Source organism: Sus scrofa, chromosome Y (genome assembly GCF_054392235.1).
Source record: "Sus scrofa isolate SSC_HxYL_T2T_F1_AM1 chromosome Y, Sscrofa_HxYL_maternal_Yorkshire_Landrace_v2.0, whole genome shotgun sequence".
Lineage (NCBI taxonomy): Eukaryota > Metazoa > Chordata > Mammalia > Artiodactyla > Suidae > Sus > Sus scrofa.
This window is the reverse complement of record NC_139402.1, coordinates 15,713,346-15,731,493: the sequence shown is the minus strand read 5'-3', so window position 1 is coordinate 15,731,493 and position 18,148 is coordinate 15,713,346. Positions and strand designations below refer to the sequence as shown.

General features: G+C 43.1%; 1 protein-coding gene and 1 pseudogene across 1 annotated transcript; both read left to right on the top strand.

Annotated features, from left to right (window-relative positions):
- Window positions 1–4,053: 4,053 nt before the first annotated feature.
- Window positions 4,054–5,869, top strand: LOC110257953 (heat shock transcription factor, Y-linked-like). The gene is made up of 2 exons (XM_021080970.2): window positions 4,054–4,634; window positions 5,058–5,869. The coding sequence occupies exons 1-2, from the start codon at window positions 4,122–4,124 to the stop codon at window positions 5,751–5,753; spliced, it is 1,209 nt and encodes a 402-aa protein (XP_020936629.2). The 5' UTR covers window positions 4,054–4,121; the 3' UTR covers window positions 5,754–5,869.
- A 2,608-nt stretch (window positions 5,870–8,477) lies between these two features.
- Window positions 8,478–18,148, top strand: part of LOC110257923 (small ribosomal subunit protein uS5 pseudogene) — a 54,786-nt pseudogene continuing 45,115 nt past the window's right edge.

Here is an 18,148-nt window from a genome sequence, read left to right as displayed (position 1 = left end):
TGTGCCCCTAAATCAGAGGAGGGAAGATAGGTAAGCAACAGCTGTGAATTCAAGAGCCATGACTGTGGGAAATCCAAGAGCAGCTTGGTTCTTCCTGGCTCCCCAGAAAACCCATTAATGAAAAGAAATGCTTTGAAAATATGTTCTCCATTTGGGGTATTCCTTCTACAGGTCTAGGTTGACAATATCTGGTGAAAATGAGGATCATTTTAGAGACAATCTTGTGACTCACACTCTAGTTCTGTGTTTTGAGGTTAGGGTTCACTTTCTAAAACTCACTTCCCAAATAGTTCTTTGAGGCTGTGTTACAATATTTCAATGTTTAAGGGGGTTACTAAGAACATAGTCTCAGCATGGGAAGCTGAGTGCTGCAATCTGTCTCTGCGAGAATATCTGATGCCCCACGATAACCAGGGGGTTATACATTCTGGGAAAGTATCATTTAAAGGGTTGTCTCCAGCCTAGATGGAAGGTCTCTTATCGGGAATACTTAAGTACCATATGCACAAGCAAAGTGAATAAAATAACTCTGAAAATCTCTAGTTCCCTCTTAAGAAGGACATCCACATTGCACTGGTCTACAGAGAGAACTACTGACATCAAACTCACCCTAAAACAAGGCCCTAATAACAAAAACACCAATGCCTGGACAAAAAGAAGTCACCATCAGAAGGAGACCACTATGCCAAGAGTCCCCCCCCCCCCGACCACATGGTCATTTGTTGACCTTCTCATCTACCTTGGTGGGTTTCTCCCCTCCAAGGCTCTTCTCAGTGATGTTCCTAGGTGGGATCCCCTCACCTGTTCAACTAATACCTGCTCTCACAAGGGCACAATTATGTTTCCTTCAACTGTTACTCAAGCTCAATCAGCAAGTAAGACTTCAGCCAAGTGACGTAACTCTTCTGGGCTACATTAATCGAAATTTAAAGGCTCTCTTGTGTTGGGAATGTTTAAACTATCTAGGGATAACCAGCCTAAGAACACTGGGGAATACAGCTGAGTGGACAAGCCAGAATAAAATTTCCTTTAAAGAGAAGGAACAGACTAATCCAGCTGAACAGCGATAAAACAGGGCTGTTTTGTGTGAAGCTTTTCAATTTTCATTTATGACTTTATGAATACTGCTTTCCACATTTTTTAAGAGGCCACAAATATTTTCTTATGTTTTTCCACTCCTTACCAGAATCGGTTAATTTGATTTTATTGACACAAATATATTGTTATATTTCCTACTGCACAGCATGGTGAGCCAGGTACACAGACATGTTTACATTATTTTCTCACATTATAATGCTCCATCACAAGTGAGGAGACATAGTTCCCAGGGCTACACAGCAGGATCTCACTGCTTATCCATTCCGAAGGCAGGAGACTGCATCAATCAACCCCAAGCTCCCACTCAATCCCACTCTGTCCCAGTCCCCCTCCCCCTGGAAACCACAAGTCTATTCTCAAATTCCATGTTTTTCTCTTCTGTGGAAAGCTTCACTTGTGCTCTAAAATAGACACCAGATATAAGTGTTATCATGTGGTGTTTGTCTTTCTCTTTCTGACTTCCTTCTCTCAGCATGAGAGTTTCTAGGTTTATGTTTTATTCACTGTCTTCACAAAATTGCTATTTCTTGCATTTCCAGAAGTGTAACTGAGTCACTGAAAATGATATGTGGTTCCATATGAGAGCACTGATCTCTCGATATGGGAACATGCAACAAGAGGGAATGTTTTCCAGGACCATAATAGACGAGGAAGATGGGTGGTCCAGAGACCTTTGGCTACTCCTAGTATGGCCTTGTCCAGGACTAGCACATTTAATGGCCTATCTGTGACATCATTGCCAGACCTAGCAATGTTCATTGCTGGCACTGTGAGATGAAATGGTCATGAAATGCCTCCCCAATCTATGGCCAAATGTCCGACCATGGGGGAGTATGGCCAACTGTGACCTCAAGTTAGCACTTGCCTAGAGGCTCTCCGTGCAGGAAAACTTGAGGCACAGCAGCTGTTGACCTGCAGCACCTGCTGAGCAGAGCTCAGGGAGGCAACCAGGAGTGAGGCACAGGCCTTCAGACTGATTTCAGGTGAGGATCTCTATGGGCCCAAATTCTTGCATCTTCTCTCATCTAGAAATACAGAGATCACTGACCATGGCATCTGCATGGGCCAAAAGGGAGAAAAGGCAGAATGGAGTAGCTGTGGGTCAGACATCCAAGGAAGACTAGGAAATCTTATGGAAGTAATTTTAGGCAAGCCTTTGCATTGCCAAGAACGTAGGGTTTATGTGCCCTGTCAGACTTGATGACACCAGTTGTTCTCAAAGCAGCATCAGCTGGCAGCAGCAACCTTATATTTACAAGGTCTTCTCTTATAGCAACAGAAAGGAGACAACATGTATTATGACCAATAGTTCCTGTGATTTACGTGTAAATACCACATCACGTGTTAAAACCTACTCAGATAAAACTACACTCCTCCAACAATACCAGTATCAACTTACATCCCACACCCCTATTTAATCTTATTTTTCCTTTCTTCCCATCCTCTATGGTAGCATGTACCATGTCCATCCACAAGTACTCCTCACCCCAGGCCAGCAGGAAGCAGATAGAGAAGAGTAGACATTCATCCCTATCCCATATAATGGAAGGCTTGAATGAGAGGAGCCCTGGAGGATGGAGACAGACCGCCATACACCCCAACTATTGCTGCTCACCTGAGAGACTTGCTGTGGACACCCTTCCCAGAATGTGGATGTGCAAGTTGGGCAGCAAGAAACGAGGACCTGAGGGAAGCAACTGCCTGCACAGGCTAACTGCCTACAAGGATTAGCTGTGCTCTGTCATGGGTCTTGAGTCCCTACACCTCCCTTGACCTTCCCTTTCTTCTCCATTTTCCCTGCCGCAAGGTCCCACCGTGGACTCCAACCACAGACTCCCACCACAGATGCTTTATAAGCCTAACACCTCCTTGCAGTCAAGGCTGATGCCATCTTGAGCTCCACCCAGCCCCCTCAGAGACCCTAATAAATCTCTCTTGTGTACTATTTGGTCTTGTGCATTCCTCCCTCAGCAACCTAACGGAAAATGTTTGGAATATTGTTTAACACACAGACTACTTACGTAGAATACACAGAAAACTCTATATAATAAAATCAGTGATACCAGATCACTGTCAGTTTTTAGCAATGGGAAGGTTTAGAGTATTCAGTTCAATGGCATACATAATCTTCAGAATGTGGTACGCCCATCAATTCCCCAGTTCTCATGGTCATCAATCCACAAGGAAATCTCAAACCCTATGGATGGTTCTTCCCCAAATTTCCTCTCCTACACAGGCAACCCTCAACCTTTTTTGTCTCTATGGCTATAGATATTTTGCTTGGTGCCCAGGGCCCTTCTATGTCTTGGTTAGTGATAAAGGTCGTGTTTTTGTTTTGTTTTGTTTTGTTTTTGATTGTGTATTTGTTTCTTTTTTTCTTTTCTTTTTGTCTTTTTATTTTGTGGACTGTACCTGGGGCATGCAGAAGTTCCCAGGCCAGGGATTGAACCCATAGCACAGCAGAGATCAGAACACTTTTGTAACAAGCTAGCCAACAGAGAACACTGGCTATGTTTTTCTGAATATAAATACTGCACAGATTCTAGTTATACACTCTCAAGAGCTGCATAACTTTCGTTTCACTTTGCCATTTTTTTTTCTTCCATTTACAAGGCCTTACCTAAGAGGCACAAGTGCGTATGTGCACAAGAGAGAACTTGCGTTTACTTCAGGGATGAAATGGATTTATTTATTTATGTGATTTTTTTATTAAAAAGATTCCATTGGAATGGGGTCTCATTTGCTGATCTCCTTTTTTTTTTCTCTCTTTGGGTTACTGTTTAAGTACGGAGCTCGTATTTTATGTTAACTGGGCTAATTTCATAGAGAAGTAAACCCTGACTGAAGGTTATGCTCAGATTGCTAGGAGACTTGTGTCTTGTGATGTCACAGCTACTCAGGCTGGCAACCACTGTGATGGATTGGATAGTTTATCTGTGTAGGCTTACCGAAGCAGCATTTAAAACTGCAGAGTTCAAAAGCCATGCAGGTGAGGAAAGTAGCTGAAGAAAAATTTATCTGAGATGGCACATGCTCCTTCAGAAATTCAAGGTGTGTCTCCTAAAGATGCACCAACTGGTTCAGAATCCTCCATTACATCTCCATGGTGTGATAACTCAATCACTGGGGACTTGGACTTGAGGTCTCAGAGTGAAGAAAAAGCTTTCCAGGCTTTGACTGAGGGCTCCCTGACGAAAGAGCCATGCCACACATTGTGTGCCTCTGAACCAGATGGAGATAATGATTTTCCTCCTCTGCCCTTTCCCAGAAAACTTTGGGAAATTGTTGAAAGTGATCGATTTAAGTCCATTTGGTGGGATGAAAATGGAACCTCGATCGTGATTAATGAAGAACGCTTCAAGAAAGAAGTTCTGGAGAGAAAGGCTCCCTTCAGAATATTTGAAACTGAGAGTATGAAAAGCTTAGTTCGACAGCTTAACCTTTATGGATTTACTAAGTTGCAAAGGAATTTTCAAAGACCTGCCTCACTAGCCAACATTCTGGCAGAAGATAATGAAGTCTCTGCTTGGAACAAGGTATTATGAAATGTCCAGTTACTATTTACAGAGGGACATCTGCAAATATGTTCATACATATAGGGTCATAGTAGACCTTGAAAGTGGGATGAAGTACTGCTATGCTTTTCAACTGAAGGCCACTTGGTCATAAAATATTTGGGGTGATAGAGAAATTTCCTAGCCACCTGGAGCCTTCTCGATGAACCTCACCCAATACAAGCCCCTGAACCTCATACTGTTACTGTAAATGCACCAGGCATTTTTATTTAAGGACCATAATTGCCTGTTCCCACTACATAAATTTTTGATAATGTTAATAATAGATGAGTATTATTTCCTGACATTAACTCTGTGTGATGAAACAAGTCAGATTTGTATGGATTCTTTGTCCTCGTATCTTTGTTTAAAAGGTCACTAAATACCTTTCTCTTTTGGTTTTAGCTGCAGTTCTACCATAATCCAAATTTTAAACGAGGCTGTCCCCATCTGTTGGTGAGGATGAAAAGAAGAGTCAGGGTGAAAAATGCTTCTCCAGTATCGGCTTCTCTACTTCAAGGTTGCAGCAAGAAGCGCTCTAGAACAGGGGGTGATGTGGATAACCATAATTCTGATGTGGCTACAGAAACTCGTGGAGAAGATGCATTTTCAACCTCTACAAACCTAAATGTGCCTTTAATAAGATGGCCTTCTATGAGCCAGAGAATTTCTAATACAACTACCCCAACTAGAAGTGGTCTTTCTTCTCCATCATCACCATCATTCAGGCCACCAGGACAAATTGTCATGGCTCAACATGCTATTTTTAGTCAGTTGACCACGTTTCACATGCACTCACAAAGCAGCTACTCTCCAGCAAGTGGCCACATCGTGAATTTCATTACAACTACCACTTCCATTTCTCAGTACCACCGCATTTCTAACTTCCCAAGTGGTTATTTTGGACTGAGGGTGGAGCCTTCTCCTTTGCCAACCAGATTCCAGAATATATCACCAACTGAGGGGGCTCTGTCTAATCACCAACCAGCAGCCCATCCATGGTTCCCAATGCCAATGGCCATTGACACATCTGCTGCCTCGCTTTCAAGGCCATACCCTCAGTCCTCTTCCGTATCTGAACATCAACCTAATTACCACTGACCTATCAAAGGACTATAGGTTATGCAGGAGAGTGAAGATAAAAATTTATGCTGGCAAATGTCACCAAATTCCTGCAATTCTGTTATTTCAGCAATAAACTTGTATGTTCATCTTCATAGCTTCATCTTCTTTTTTTTTTATTCAAATGCATCTCTTTCTTTAATTTTTCAAATTCTTTTTTTCTTTCCTTTTTTTTTTATTTTCCAACTCTACAGCAAGTGGGTCAGGTTATCCTTACATGTATATATTACAATTACATTTTTTTGTTTTGGACACAGTTAAGAGTAAAGGGATGCTGCATTTCTTTTTCTAAAATGATTTTTCCATCATAGCTTGTTAACTGTGTTCTATCAATTTCACACTGTGCCACAAAGTGGCCCAGTCACACACCCACCCACCCAAGACCCACACCCACACACATACATATCCTTTGTTTCACATTATGCTGCATCAAAAGTGACTAGAGATAGTTCCCATTGCTATACAGCATGACCTCATTGCATACCCACTCCACATGCAATAGTTTGCATTTTCAACCCCCGAATCCCAGTCCATCACAATCCTGCACCCTCCCCCTTGGCAACCAAAACCCTGTTGTCCAAATGCATGGGTTTCTTTCCTGTGGAAAGTTTCAGTTGTGCCATATGTCACATTCCACACATAAGTGATGTCATATTGTGCTTGCCTTCCTCCTTCTGGCTTACTTCACTTAGTAGGAGAGTCTCCAGTTCCAGCCGTGTTGCTGCAAATGGCATTATTCTGTTCTTTTCTTACGGCTGAGTGGTGTTGCATTGTGTATATATACAACATCCCTTAATCCATTCTTTCCAACGGTCATTTAGGTTATTTCCATGTCTTGGCTCTTGGGAATAGTGCTGCAATGGACATACATGCGCATGTAACTTTTTCATGGAAAGTTTTTTTTTTTTTTTTCTCCCCAGGTGTATGCCCAAGAGTGGCATTTCTGGGTCACATGCTACTTCTATATTTAGTTTTCTGAAGTGTTTCCATAGTGTTTTCCATAGTGGTTGTAACAATTTACATTCCTCCCACAGCGTAAGAGAGTTTTCTTTTCTCCATACCCTCTCTAGCCTTTTCTCATGTGTGGACTTGTTAATGATGACCATTCTGGCCGGTGTGAAGTGATACCTCATAGTAGTGTAGATTTGCATTTCTCTAATAAACAGTGATGTTGAGAATTTCTTTATGTGCTTGTTGGCCATCTGTATATTCTCTTTGGAGAAATGTCTATGCAGGTCTCTTTCCCATGTTGCCACTGGATTATTGGCTGTTTTGTTGTTGAGGTGTATAGGTTGTTTTTAGATTTTAGAGATTGCGACCTTATTAGCTGCATCATCTGAAATAATTGTCTCCCATTGCAGGTTGTCCTTTTGTCATTTTAATTGTTTTCAATGGCAGATTATTTTGCCGTTTTTTAATATTTGAAATGCTTGATAATTAGAGAGGAGCATTTGACATGTCTCCTAGCTGTAACTGTTTCAAAAAGGAAAATGGAACTAAGGAAATAGAGAATAGCTGTCAAGAGATTTCTGAAATAGTCCAGGTTGTATTGAATGGGGGTCTCAATTATGATGGTTTGGAAAAAGGGGCAAATAAAAGTCAATTTGGAAAGGGAAAATACATAGTATTTACTTAGTGTTTTCTCAGCTGCATTATAGTCTATCTGTTACTTCAAAGGGAACTTGGATATTAGTTGACAAGATTGTCTTCATTGCAAAGAAAAATAAATCAATAAATTCCATTGAGTTCCCATGATGGCAAAGAGGTTAACAAACCTAACTAGTGTCCCTGAGGAAGCAGCTTCACCCTCTGCCCTCGCTCTGTGGTTTAAAGTCCCAGAGTTGCCATGAGCTGTGATGTGAGTTAATGATGTGGCTCAGTCCCAGCATTGCTATGGTGGATGTAGGCCAGCAGACAGAGCTCTGCTTTGACGTTGACTGGGATCACCCATATGCCACAGGGGTGGCCCTAAAAAGACAAAAAAAAAAGGTAAACAATTACTTAAAAAGTACATTTCACAGTCAAAGCAATAGCATATTTTAGCTTCCCCAGGAAGCATGACCATAATTTACACCATAACTGCAACAACAATATCCACATGACATCATCAGAGATTGCATCATGGTCACCACAGGGTGGTAGTTTATCAGTGAACCATTTACATAAAAAGAAAAGAAGAAGAAGAAGAAGAAAAATGGGGGTGTCATTTTCTCTCTAAAATCCTCAAACTGTTCTAGGTTATTTTTGCCTTTATCTCCACCCCTTTATATGTCCCGATTCACACTTAGAGGTTGCTTTCTTGTTTTACACAAAGACAGGCTTAGGCTTAAATACAAAGGCTGGCCTTTAACACCAAACCTCAGCCAGGTGAACAGGTCCCTTGAAGATATAGAATCTGTTCGACTTAGCAGCTTCTTATGTTTCTCTTTTACTGTCTTTCTGGAGTACATTCAGAAGAATTATTTTCAATCAAACCAAGAGTCACCTCAGAGCCATCCTTGGAGTAGAAAGGACCCCACTTTGTCTTAAAAAGCAATGTGCCATTGCTGCAGAGGGCAAAAGGAGGAGGGGCAGATGCTAATGGAATCTCCCTGCTCACACGTCCACAGACTTTCAGAGGGCAGGGTGCCCCTGGTGCAGGCTACAGGTGGCAAGAAGCCACTTGCTTGTGCTACAGCAGCCTGGGCACTTCTTGTGCTGGCTATGGGTGTCCAGATCCTTCTGGTGGGGGCTATGGGCATCAGGTGGGTAAGTGAGATGTGGTGCCTCTTGAGTAATCTATAGGCAGCAGGGACAAACCAAAGCAGTCATCTCAGAAACCACAGGGACTCAAGGCCTGCCACCAGTAGGGGTGTGAGATCAGGTCCAATCTGTGACCAAGTCACCTCAGAGGTCAGAAATCAGAGCGGGCACTACAACTGATCACCACCCAGTATTGCTGTCAACACCCTGGCCATATAACTGCCCTGCAACTGTCAGTGCCAAATGCTCTGACAGTTTCAGGGAAGAAGCACCCAGAAGGTTGAACACTGTCCTTTGCCAAGACCGTGTAACTAGGAGCAGTGGTGCACCACCTCCTGTGTGGGCTAAGAGGGACAGGCTGCTTCTTATAAGGGTCCTCAGCTGGGGGGGCAAACCCCCATGGTTATCTCCCACTCCAGAGGTGTGCATGGCCTGCTACCACTAGGGGTCCAGAAACAAGCACCGCTTGTGGCCCTAATCACCTCAGAGGGCACCTCAGAATAGGTCATTGTGACCAAACATTACCTGTTTCTGCTCCAATTTCTCTGGGAATTCACAAACCATGCCACTGCCACTGCCACTGCCACTGCCACTGCAACTGCCGCTACCAAATGCTCTGGGCACCTCATGATTCTGCAAAAAGCTCATTATCATGCCCAAGGCTTTGAAACAAGGAGTAGCCTGTGCCACCTCCCTGCATGTACTTGCTGCTGCTAAGACCTCAGTAAGAAGGCACTGTCTACCAGCCCTACCCACTGCCTCCCTCTCCCTGGAAATACACTCTGCACCCTCGGGATAATGGCCTGCTCACTCCCAAGATTGAGCCAGCAAGAATGGAATCCTCCATGCCCCAAATAAATGGTAACACCCCACAAAATACAAAGGGTTGCTCTTGCCTAGAAGTAACCCTCCAAGACTAGAGTTTGGCTTCCCCAAACTCACAGAAAAAGAAAATCATAGACACGATGAAGAATCTCAGGAACAATTCCCATTTAAGGTACAGGAGATTTCATGTGAAGCAGAAACAATGCAACAGACCTCTGTAGGCCAAAAGACACTGAGTTCAAAAGGGGTAGAGTGAATATATACTGAAGGAATGAAGGCTGAATATCAGGGATTTACGAGCACATTACAAACAGTCATGTCAATTACTTTCGAGAGGAATGAGGAAATTTAGGGGAAAATAGGGAAAAATTAGAAAAGTCTTTTGCAGATAGCCAAACTGGGCTAAAGGCACTAAAAGGCAGAGTGAAGAGTGCAGAGGACTTAATTAGTGACATGGAAGATAGCATAATGGAAATCACCCAATCAGGACAGCAGGCAGAAAACCACATGAAAACACATGAAAGCAACATAAGAGATCTATGGGGTAGCATAACAGGGGTCCATCTATGCATAATAGCAATTGAAGAAGCAGAAGAAAAAGAAAAGTGGATTGGAAATATATTGGAAGAAATTATGTCTCAAAATTTTCCCAAACTAAAGGAAACAGGCATCAAAATACAGTAATCACAGAAGGCACAAAACAGGCTGAACACAAATATGCCTACACCTAGACCAACTATAATGAAAATGGCCAAAGATAAAGATAAAGAGAGGATTCTAAAGGCAGCAAGAGAAATACAACGCATTAACTATAAGAGAACCCCCAAATCACCTAATTTCCCTATAGAAACACTACAGGCCTGAGGAAATTGGCAAGCTATAATCAAAGTTCCAAAAGGAAAAACACTGAAGCCTAGAATACTCCTCCCAGAAAGACTATCATTTATTTATTTATTTATTCATTTATTTATTTATTCATTTATGTATGTTTTTATTTATTTATTGAGTATCATTTGAACTGGAAAGGGAAACAGAGAATTTCTCCAACAATCACAAGGTAAAAAAGTACACGAATACTAAACCCATTCTAAACAAATACTGAAATGGCTAGAAAAAGAAGAAGAAGAAGAAGAAGAAGAAGAAAAAGAAGGAGAAGGAGAAGGATGGGGAGTGGGAGAGGGAGGGGAGGGAGGAGGGAGAGAGGGTGGGGGAGGGGGAAGGAGAAGGAGAAGAAGAAGAAGGAGAAAGAGGAGGAAGAGGAGGAGAAAGAGAAGGAGAAGAAGACGAAGAAGAAGAAGAAGAAGAAGAAGGAGAAATACAACAGAAGATATACAGATTGGAAAGCAGTCACTTAAGTAAGCCAGCATACATCACCCAAACAAACAAACAAACAAACAAAAATCTACTCTAAAAGTGATGAGAAACACAAGGAACACCAAAAGGACAAACACAAAGTTCTTGAAGAAATTCAAAAGCATAGAATGTAGCTAAGTAAGTATGAAAATATAGACACCTAATTTTAAATAATGTGTTTGAGCCTATATGACTACCAGGCTAAAGCAAGCAGAGGTAGGAAGTGGTTAACATACTTGAAAAACAGGGAAACCACAAATCAAAAGCAAACATTCCATTCATGAAAACTAAAACAAAATGTATCCAAGCATAAAATAAATGGAAATCATTAAAAAAAGAAAAAAGAAAAAGAAAAAAAAGAACCAAGGTAATACACCGAATCAACTGAAAAGCAAGGTTTAACATGGGAATAAATACATGTTTCTCAATAGTTACCTTAAGGGTCAAGGGACTGAGTACTCTGATCAATACACACAGAGCGGCAGATTGGATCAAAAAGCAAAAACACAACCTGCTGTCTGCAAGAGACTCCCTTTAGAGCAAAGAATACATATAGACTGAAAGTGAGAGAACGGGACATGATACTTCAATGGTCAAGACAGGAAAGCAAGAGCTGTGATACGCATAGTAGACAAAATAGACTTTGAAACAAAGGCCATAGAGAAAGATAAAGAAGGACCCAATTTTAGAGAGCCCAGATGGTGAAAGAGTAGGGGGATTTGTTCACCTCTCCCACAGATGCAACAAAAAATACACATCTACATGTAAAATGACTCAGAACAGCAACTGAACGCTGGCAGAAGAACTGAAACCTTTAATAATGGGAAGAATCTCTTGACGCAATGGATAAAACAACAGAAAAGAGGAGAGAGAGAGAAGGGGCATCAGGACTGGACTCCTGAGAGGGAACGGTGAAGGAGAAAGGGAACCCACACCCTGGAAACTCACTGAACCTGCGGAAAGATCAGCTGAGTCCAAGGGATCTCCAAGATGCCACGAAAAGTGCATCAGCAGGTCAGAGGACTGAGAGGCAGTGTGAGAGCCACACAGATCATCAGGACCGCTGGCACAGGTCCCAAAGACTGAGACGCTTTGGTGGGGACTGGGTGCCAATCCCTAAGCTTCGGAGGTGAGTCTCTGGGAGCAGGCTGGGATTGGTGGTGTGGAGACAGCATAAGAAATGAGGAAGTGGTGCCCCAGGGGTGAAGGGTTGCAAAGTGCTAAGGGCTGGGGACTGGAAAGCCACAAGAGAGGGAACCCAGGAGAAGGTCTGGGCCTGCAGGAGAGACGTTGCACCATTGTTGGGAGGGGAGAGCAGGATGTGTGGGCCACCAGAGAATACTCCTTGCTCCACAGCATTTTCACTTGAACAACAGCTAGTAGAGCACAGACGGCATTCCCAGCACATCCCCCTCTTCCACCACGGGCATGCCCGGGGAGAAGCCACATTCCTTCTGCAGTGGACTGGGCCCACTACCCATGGGAAGGCAACCACCTCCTTGGTGTTCCACCCACAGGAAGTGCCCCACTGCCCTGGTGCACCCCAGCAACCTCCTCCCCAAGTCAGGAAGTTCACCACCACAGCAGCAGGAACAGGCCAGCCCTGCCCACCCTTGGGAAGGGCTCTGCTGACACAGCGTGAGAGAGCCAGCACCGCCACCCTCGGGAAGCCCCTACTGCTATTGACCACTAGGGCAAGATGCTCCCGGCCATGGGGAGTGAACGTCCTCCAAGGCATGCACCGGCCAGCCCTCCCCACCCTTGGGAAGCCCTCCACTGCTGGAGAGAACCACAGGCAGCTGCCCCTGGCTGCAGGAAGGGCACCAACAATGGGACGTACACCAACCAGACCCATCAGGCTAGGAGTAGTGCACTTCCACCATGACAGGCACTGGCCAGCCCTGCATGCCCTCAGGAAGCCCTCCAATCTTGTGGCACAACCCATCAAGCCCTACCTGGCTTCAAGAAGTGCACTGCCAAGGCAGAACACACTGGCCAGCCCCACCCAGCCTACGGAAACTCCCCACCAGAGCAGCACAACCCAGCCACACTGACTGCCCACAGGAAGCACCTAGCCATGGTGGTGTGACCCGGCCACCCTTGCTTGACCTCAGGAAGAGCCCAACCACCACCATGTTCCCTGGACTGTGCCAAACTACACTTTGGCTTCCCAAAATTCACACAAAAAGGAAAACACAAGCAAGATGAAGAAGCTCAGCAAACATTCCCAGTTTATGCAACAGGAGAATTCACCTAAAACCTTCAACACTCAAACAGTCTGACGGACTGTGAGTTCAAAAGGCACAGAGTGACCATACGAAAGAGATTCAGAGAAGATAAGCACTGTAACACAGACTCCCTCAGAAAAGAAATAGAAAACATAAGGAGGAGCCAAGAAAATCTAGAAAATTCATTTGCAGACCTACAATGTGAGCTAAGGGCAGTAAGGGCTGGAATGAATAATGCAGGGGAATGTATTAGTGATGTGGAAGATAGAAAATGCAAATCACCCAAATAGGACAGCAGACAGAACACCAAATGAAAAAAAAACCCTGAAAGCAATGTAAGAGACCTATGGGATAACATAAAGTGGGCCAATCTGTGCATAGTAGGAATTCCAGAAGGAGAAGTAAAAGAAAAGATTTTTGAAAACGTATTGGAAGAACTTATGTCTGGAATTATGCCCAGCCATGCGAAGTGCCCCACTGCCCTGACATGCCCTGGGAAACTCCTCACCACATTGGGAAATGCACCACGACCACAGTGGGAACTGGCCAGCCCTGCCTACCCTTGGGAAGTGCTCCACTGCTACAGGTTGCCCCAGAAAGCCCCAGCTAGCCATGGGAAATGCACCTCCACCTCCGTGGGCAGCTGCCAGCCCCACCCACACTTGGGAAGCTCTCTCCACTACAGAGAGAGCTGGCCAGCACTGCCCACACTCAGGAAGGACCCCACTGCCATGGAGCACCAGGGCAAGCCCCGACCATGTGCAGGGAGGGCAACTCCAATGTGGCAAGCCCTGGCCAGGCCCACCAGCCTTTGGGAAGAACCCACCTGCCATGGGGCAACCAGGCCAGGACTGCCCCCTTTGGGAAGTGCTCTGCTGAATGGCATGCCCCAGCAATCCCCAGGCACATGTGGGAAGTTCACCTCCACCATGGTGCACACCTGCCAGGCCCATCCACCCTCAGGAAGGGCCCTCTGCCATGGAGTGAACTGGCTAGTCCTGCCCACCCCCACGAAGCAACTTTCTGCCACAGAGCAAGGAGGCCAGCCCCACCCATCCTTGGCAACTGATGAGCTGAGCACACTGAGAAGCACCGCATGCCCACAGGAGGCACTCTGCTGCCACAGAGCACCTGGGAAAGCCCTGCCCAACTGCAGGGGTGTGCCTCCACCACTTCCCATAACATCCAGCCCCACCTGACCTCAGGAAGGGCCCCACCACTGCAGAGCACCTCAGCAAGCCCATGCTGGCTGCAGGAAGTGAATGACCACAATGGTGCACAATGCCCAACCATGCCTGGCCATGGAAAGAACCTAGGCTCAGCAGTGTGACCCAGCAAGCCATGCATGCCCTGCTGAAGTGCCGCACCACCGCGGTGCATCCTGGACTGTGCCAAACTACACTTTGGCTTCCCCAAATTCACAGAAAATGGAAAACACAAGCAAGATGAAGAAGCTCAGAAAACATGCCCAGTTTACACAATGGGAAGATTCACCTAAAACCTTCAACACTGAAGCAGTCTGACAGACCTGGAGTTCGAAAGGGAGACAGTGAAGAGACTGAAGGAATGAAGACAAGATATGAACAGGAATGCAGACACCCTCAGAAAGGAACAAGAAAACATGAGGAGCCAAGCAAATCCAAAAAATTCATTTGCAGAGATACGAACGGAGCTAAGGGCAGTAAGGACCAGAATGACTAACACAGAGGAATGAATTAGGGATGTGGAAGTTAGAACAATGACAATCAGCCAAACAGGAGAGCAGAAGGAAAACCAAATGGAAAAAGATGAAAGCCATATGAGACTTACGGTATAATAGAAAGTGGGCCAATCTTTGCATAGTAGGAATTCCAGAAGGAGAAGAAAAAAAGAGGGGGTTGAAAACATAGTTTAAGTAATTACCACTGGAAGCTTTCCAAATCTAAAGGATTCTGACTTCAAGATACAAGAAGCACAGACGGTCCCAACAACTTGAACCCAAATAGAACCACTCCAAGACATATAATAACAAGGCAAAAATTAAAGATAAAGAGAGGATTCTAAAGGCAGCGAGAGAAAAGCAAAATGTCAATTAAAAGCAAACCCCCATAAGGCTATCAGCTGATTTCTTCACAGAAACTGTACAGGCCATAGAGAATGGCAAGAGATATTTAAAGAACTGAAAGGAAAAACAATATGCAACATGGAATACTCTATCCAGCAAGAATACCATTTAACATAGAAGGGGAAATAAAGTATTTCTCCAATGAACAAAAGCTGAAAGACTACAGCAATACAAAAATCACGTCTGTAAATTAAAAAAAAAAACACGGGGGGAAATGAGGATGAAGGAAACTGCAATTAGAGAGCAATCAAACTATCAGGCTAAAGCACACAGTGATAGGATGGGGTAAACATACTTAAAAAACAAGGCAACCACAAATAAAAATGGAAAAGTACATTCAACAAAAATGAAAAGAGAAGTACTCAGGCATAAAACAAATGGAGACCATCCAACACAAAAAAAAAAAAAAAAGGAGAAAGAAAGAATGAAGAATAATAGAATCATCTGGACTAAGAGTTTTAAAGTGGCAATAACTAAACATCTATCGATCATCAGATAAAATGCCAATGGACAGAGCACTCCAATGAAAGGACACAGAGTGGCTGATGGGATAAAAGAGCAAAACCCCTCAATATGCCACATACAGGAAACTCACATTAGGAAAGAGGACACATATAGATTGAAAGTGAGGGGAGCGCAAAAGATATTTCATGCCAGTGGACCAGAGAGGAAAGCAGGAGTTGCAATACTCACAACAGATAAAAGAGACGTTTAAACAAAGGCCGTAAAGAAAGACAAAGGAGGACACTATTTCATAGTTAAAGGCTCTGTTCGAGAAGAGGGTGTTATAAACAGCAACATGTATGCCCCAAATATAGAAGCACCCAGATAGCTGAAAGAAACATTAACAGATGTAAAAGGAAAAACTGATGGGACTACAATCTCAGTAGGAGACTTTAACACCCCACTCACATCAATGGACCAAGCTTCTAGACAGAAAATCCATAAGGCAACAGAGATCCTAAAGGACACAATGGAAAACATAGACTTAATCGACATTTTCAGGACATTACACCCAAAAAAATCAGAATACACGTTCTTCTCAAGTGTGTAAGTAATAATCTCAAGAATTGATCACATATTGGGGCACGAAGCTAAGCCCAACAAATAGAAGAGTATAGAAGTTATTGCAAGTATCTTCACTGACCACAATGCATGAAACTAGAAATCAACCACAGCGAAGGAAATGAGAAAAAAAAAAAACCTACTACATGGTGAAAACCTACTACATGCTATGAAAAAACCCTTGGGCCAATGAGGAAATCAAGGAGAAAAGTAAAAGTTACCTGGAGACAAATGAAAATGAAGACACAACCACTCAAATTCTATTGGATGCCACCAAAGCAGTGCTCAGAAGAAAGTTCATCGTTACACAGGACTTCCTTTTACAAAAAGGAAAAGTCTCAAATCGACAACTTAACCCACCACCTAAGTGAATCAGAAAAAGAAGAATCAACAAAAAATCAAGTCAGCAGAAGGAAGGAAATCATAAAGATGAAAGAGTAATCAATAAATCAAAGAAACAATACACAAAATCAATCAAACCAAGAGCTGCTTCTTTGAAAAGGTAAACAACATTGACACACCTCTGGTTAGGCTCACCAGGAAGAGGAGAGAGGAACAGCCCAAATAAACAAAATAAGAAATGAATAAAGAGAAATCACAGTGGATACTACAGAAAAACAAAAAACCATATGAGAAAGCTAGCAACAATTATATGCCAACAAATCTGACAATGTAGAAGAAATGGAAAATGTTCTGGAGTCTTTCAGCCTGAACAGTCAGAATCAAGAAGAAATAGATCAACTGAGTATACAGATCCCTAGAAATGAAGTTAACTGTATCAAAAAAAAAAAAAAAAACTACCTACAAATAAAAGTCAAGGACCAGACGGCTTCACAGGCAAAATCTAACAAACATACACACGGGAAATGATGCCCACCCTCCTTAAGTTTTTATCAAAATGTGGAGTAAGAAGGAACCATCCCAAAGACATTCGCGGATGCTAGCATTCCCCTAATTCCAAAACCAGACAAACATACCACCAAAGGAGAAAACTATAGGCCAATATCATTGATGAATATAGATGCAAAAACTCTCAACAAAATTTCAGCCAACCCAAACCAACAACATATCAAAAAGTTCATACACCACGACCAGGAGGGTGTCATCCCAGGTTCACAAAGATGGTTCAACATGCGTACATCAATCAACATCATACACCACATTAAAAATAGAAACATCAAAAACCATATGATGGTCTCAAAAGATGCAGAAAATGCATGTGACAGAGTCTAAAACCCATGCACAATTGAAAACTCTCACCAAACTGGATAGAGGGACCATTCCTGAACACATTCAAAGCCATATATAAGACACCCTCAGCAAATATTGTACCCAGTGGAGAAAAGCTGAAATCCTTCCCACTAAAATCTGGAACAAGACAGGGATGCCCAATATCGCCACAGATCTTCAACATATTATTGAAGGTCCCAGCCACAGCAATCAGACAAACAATAGTAATTAAGGGCCTACAAATAAGAAGGGAGGAGGTGTAAAACGGTCATGCTATGCAGATGTCATGATACTACATTTTGAAAATTCCAAATATTCAACCTCAAAACTGTTTGAATGGATCCACAAAGTCAGAAAAGTAGGAGGATATAAGACTCACCTTCAGAAATCAGTTGCATTTCTGTATACTAAAGAAGAAACTTAGGAATGGCATAAAAAATACTACACCTTTAAAAATGGGATGGTAAAAAATCAAATACCTGGGAATAAACCTGACCTAGGAGGTAAAGGACTTATAGACTGACAACTATGAAACATTAATGAAGGAAATTAAAGAAGACGTAGAGAAATGGAAAGATATTCCACACTCCTGAATGGGAAAAATTAATGCTGTAAATATGGCTATACTACACAAAGCAATCTATAGATTCAATGCAATCCAAATCAAATTACCCATGACATTTTTTCACAGAAAGAAAGCAAACAATCCAAAAATGTACATGGAACAAAATAGATCCAGCTTTCCCAAAGCAATCCTGAGAGAAAAAGAAAACAACAACAACAACACAAACAAACAAGCAAGAGGCAAAACGGAGAAATGCTCCGAG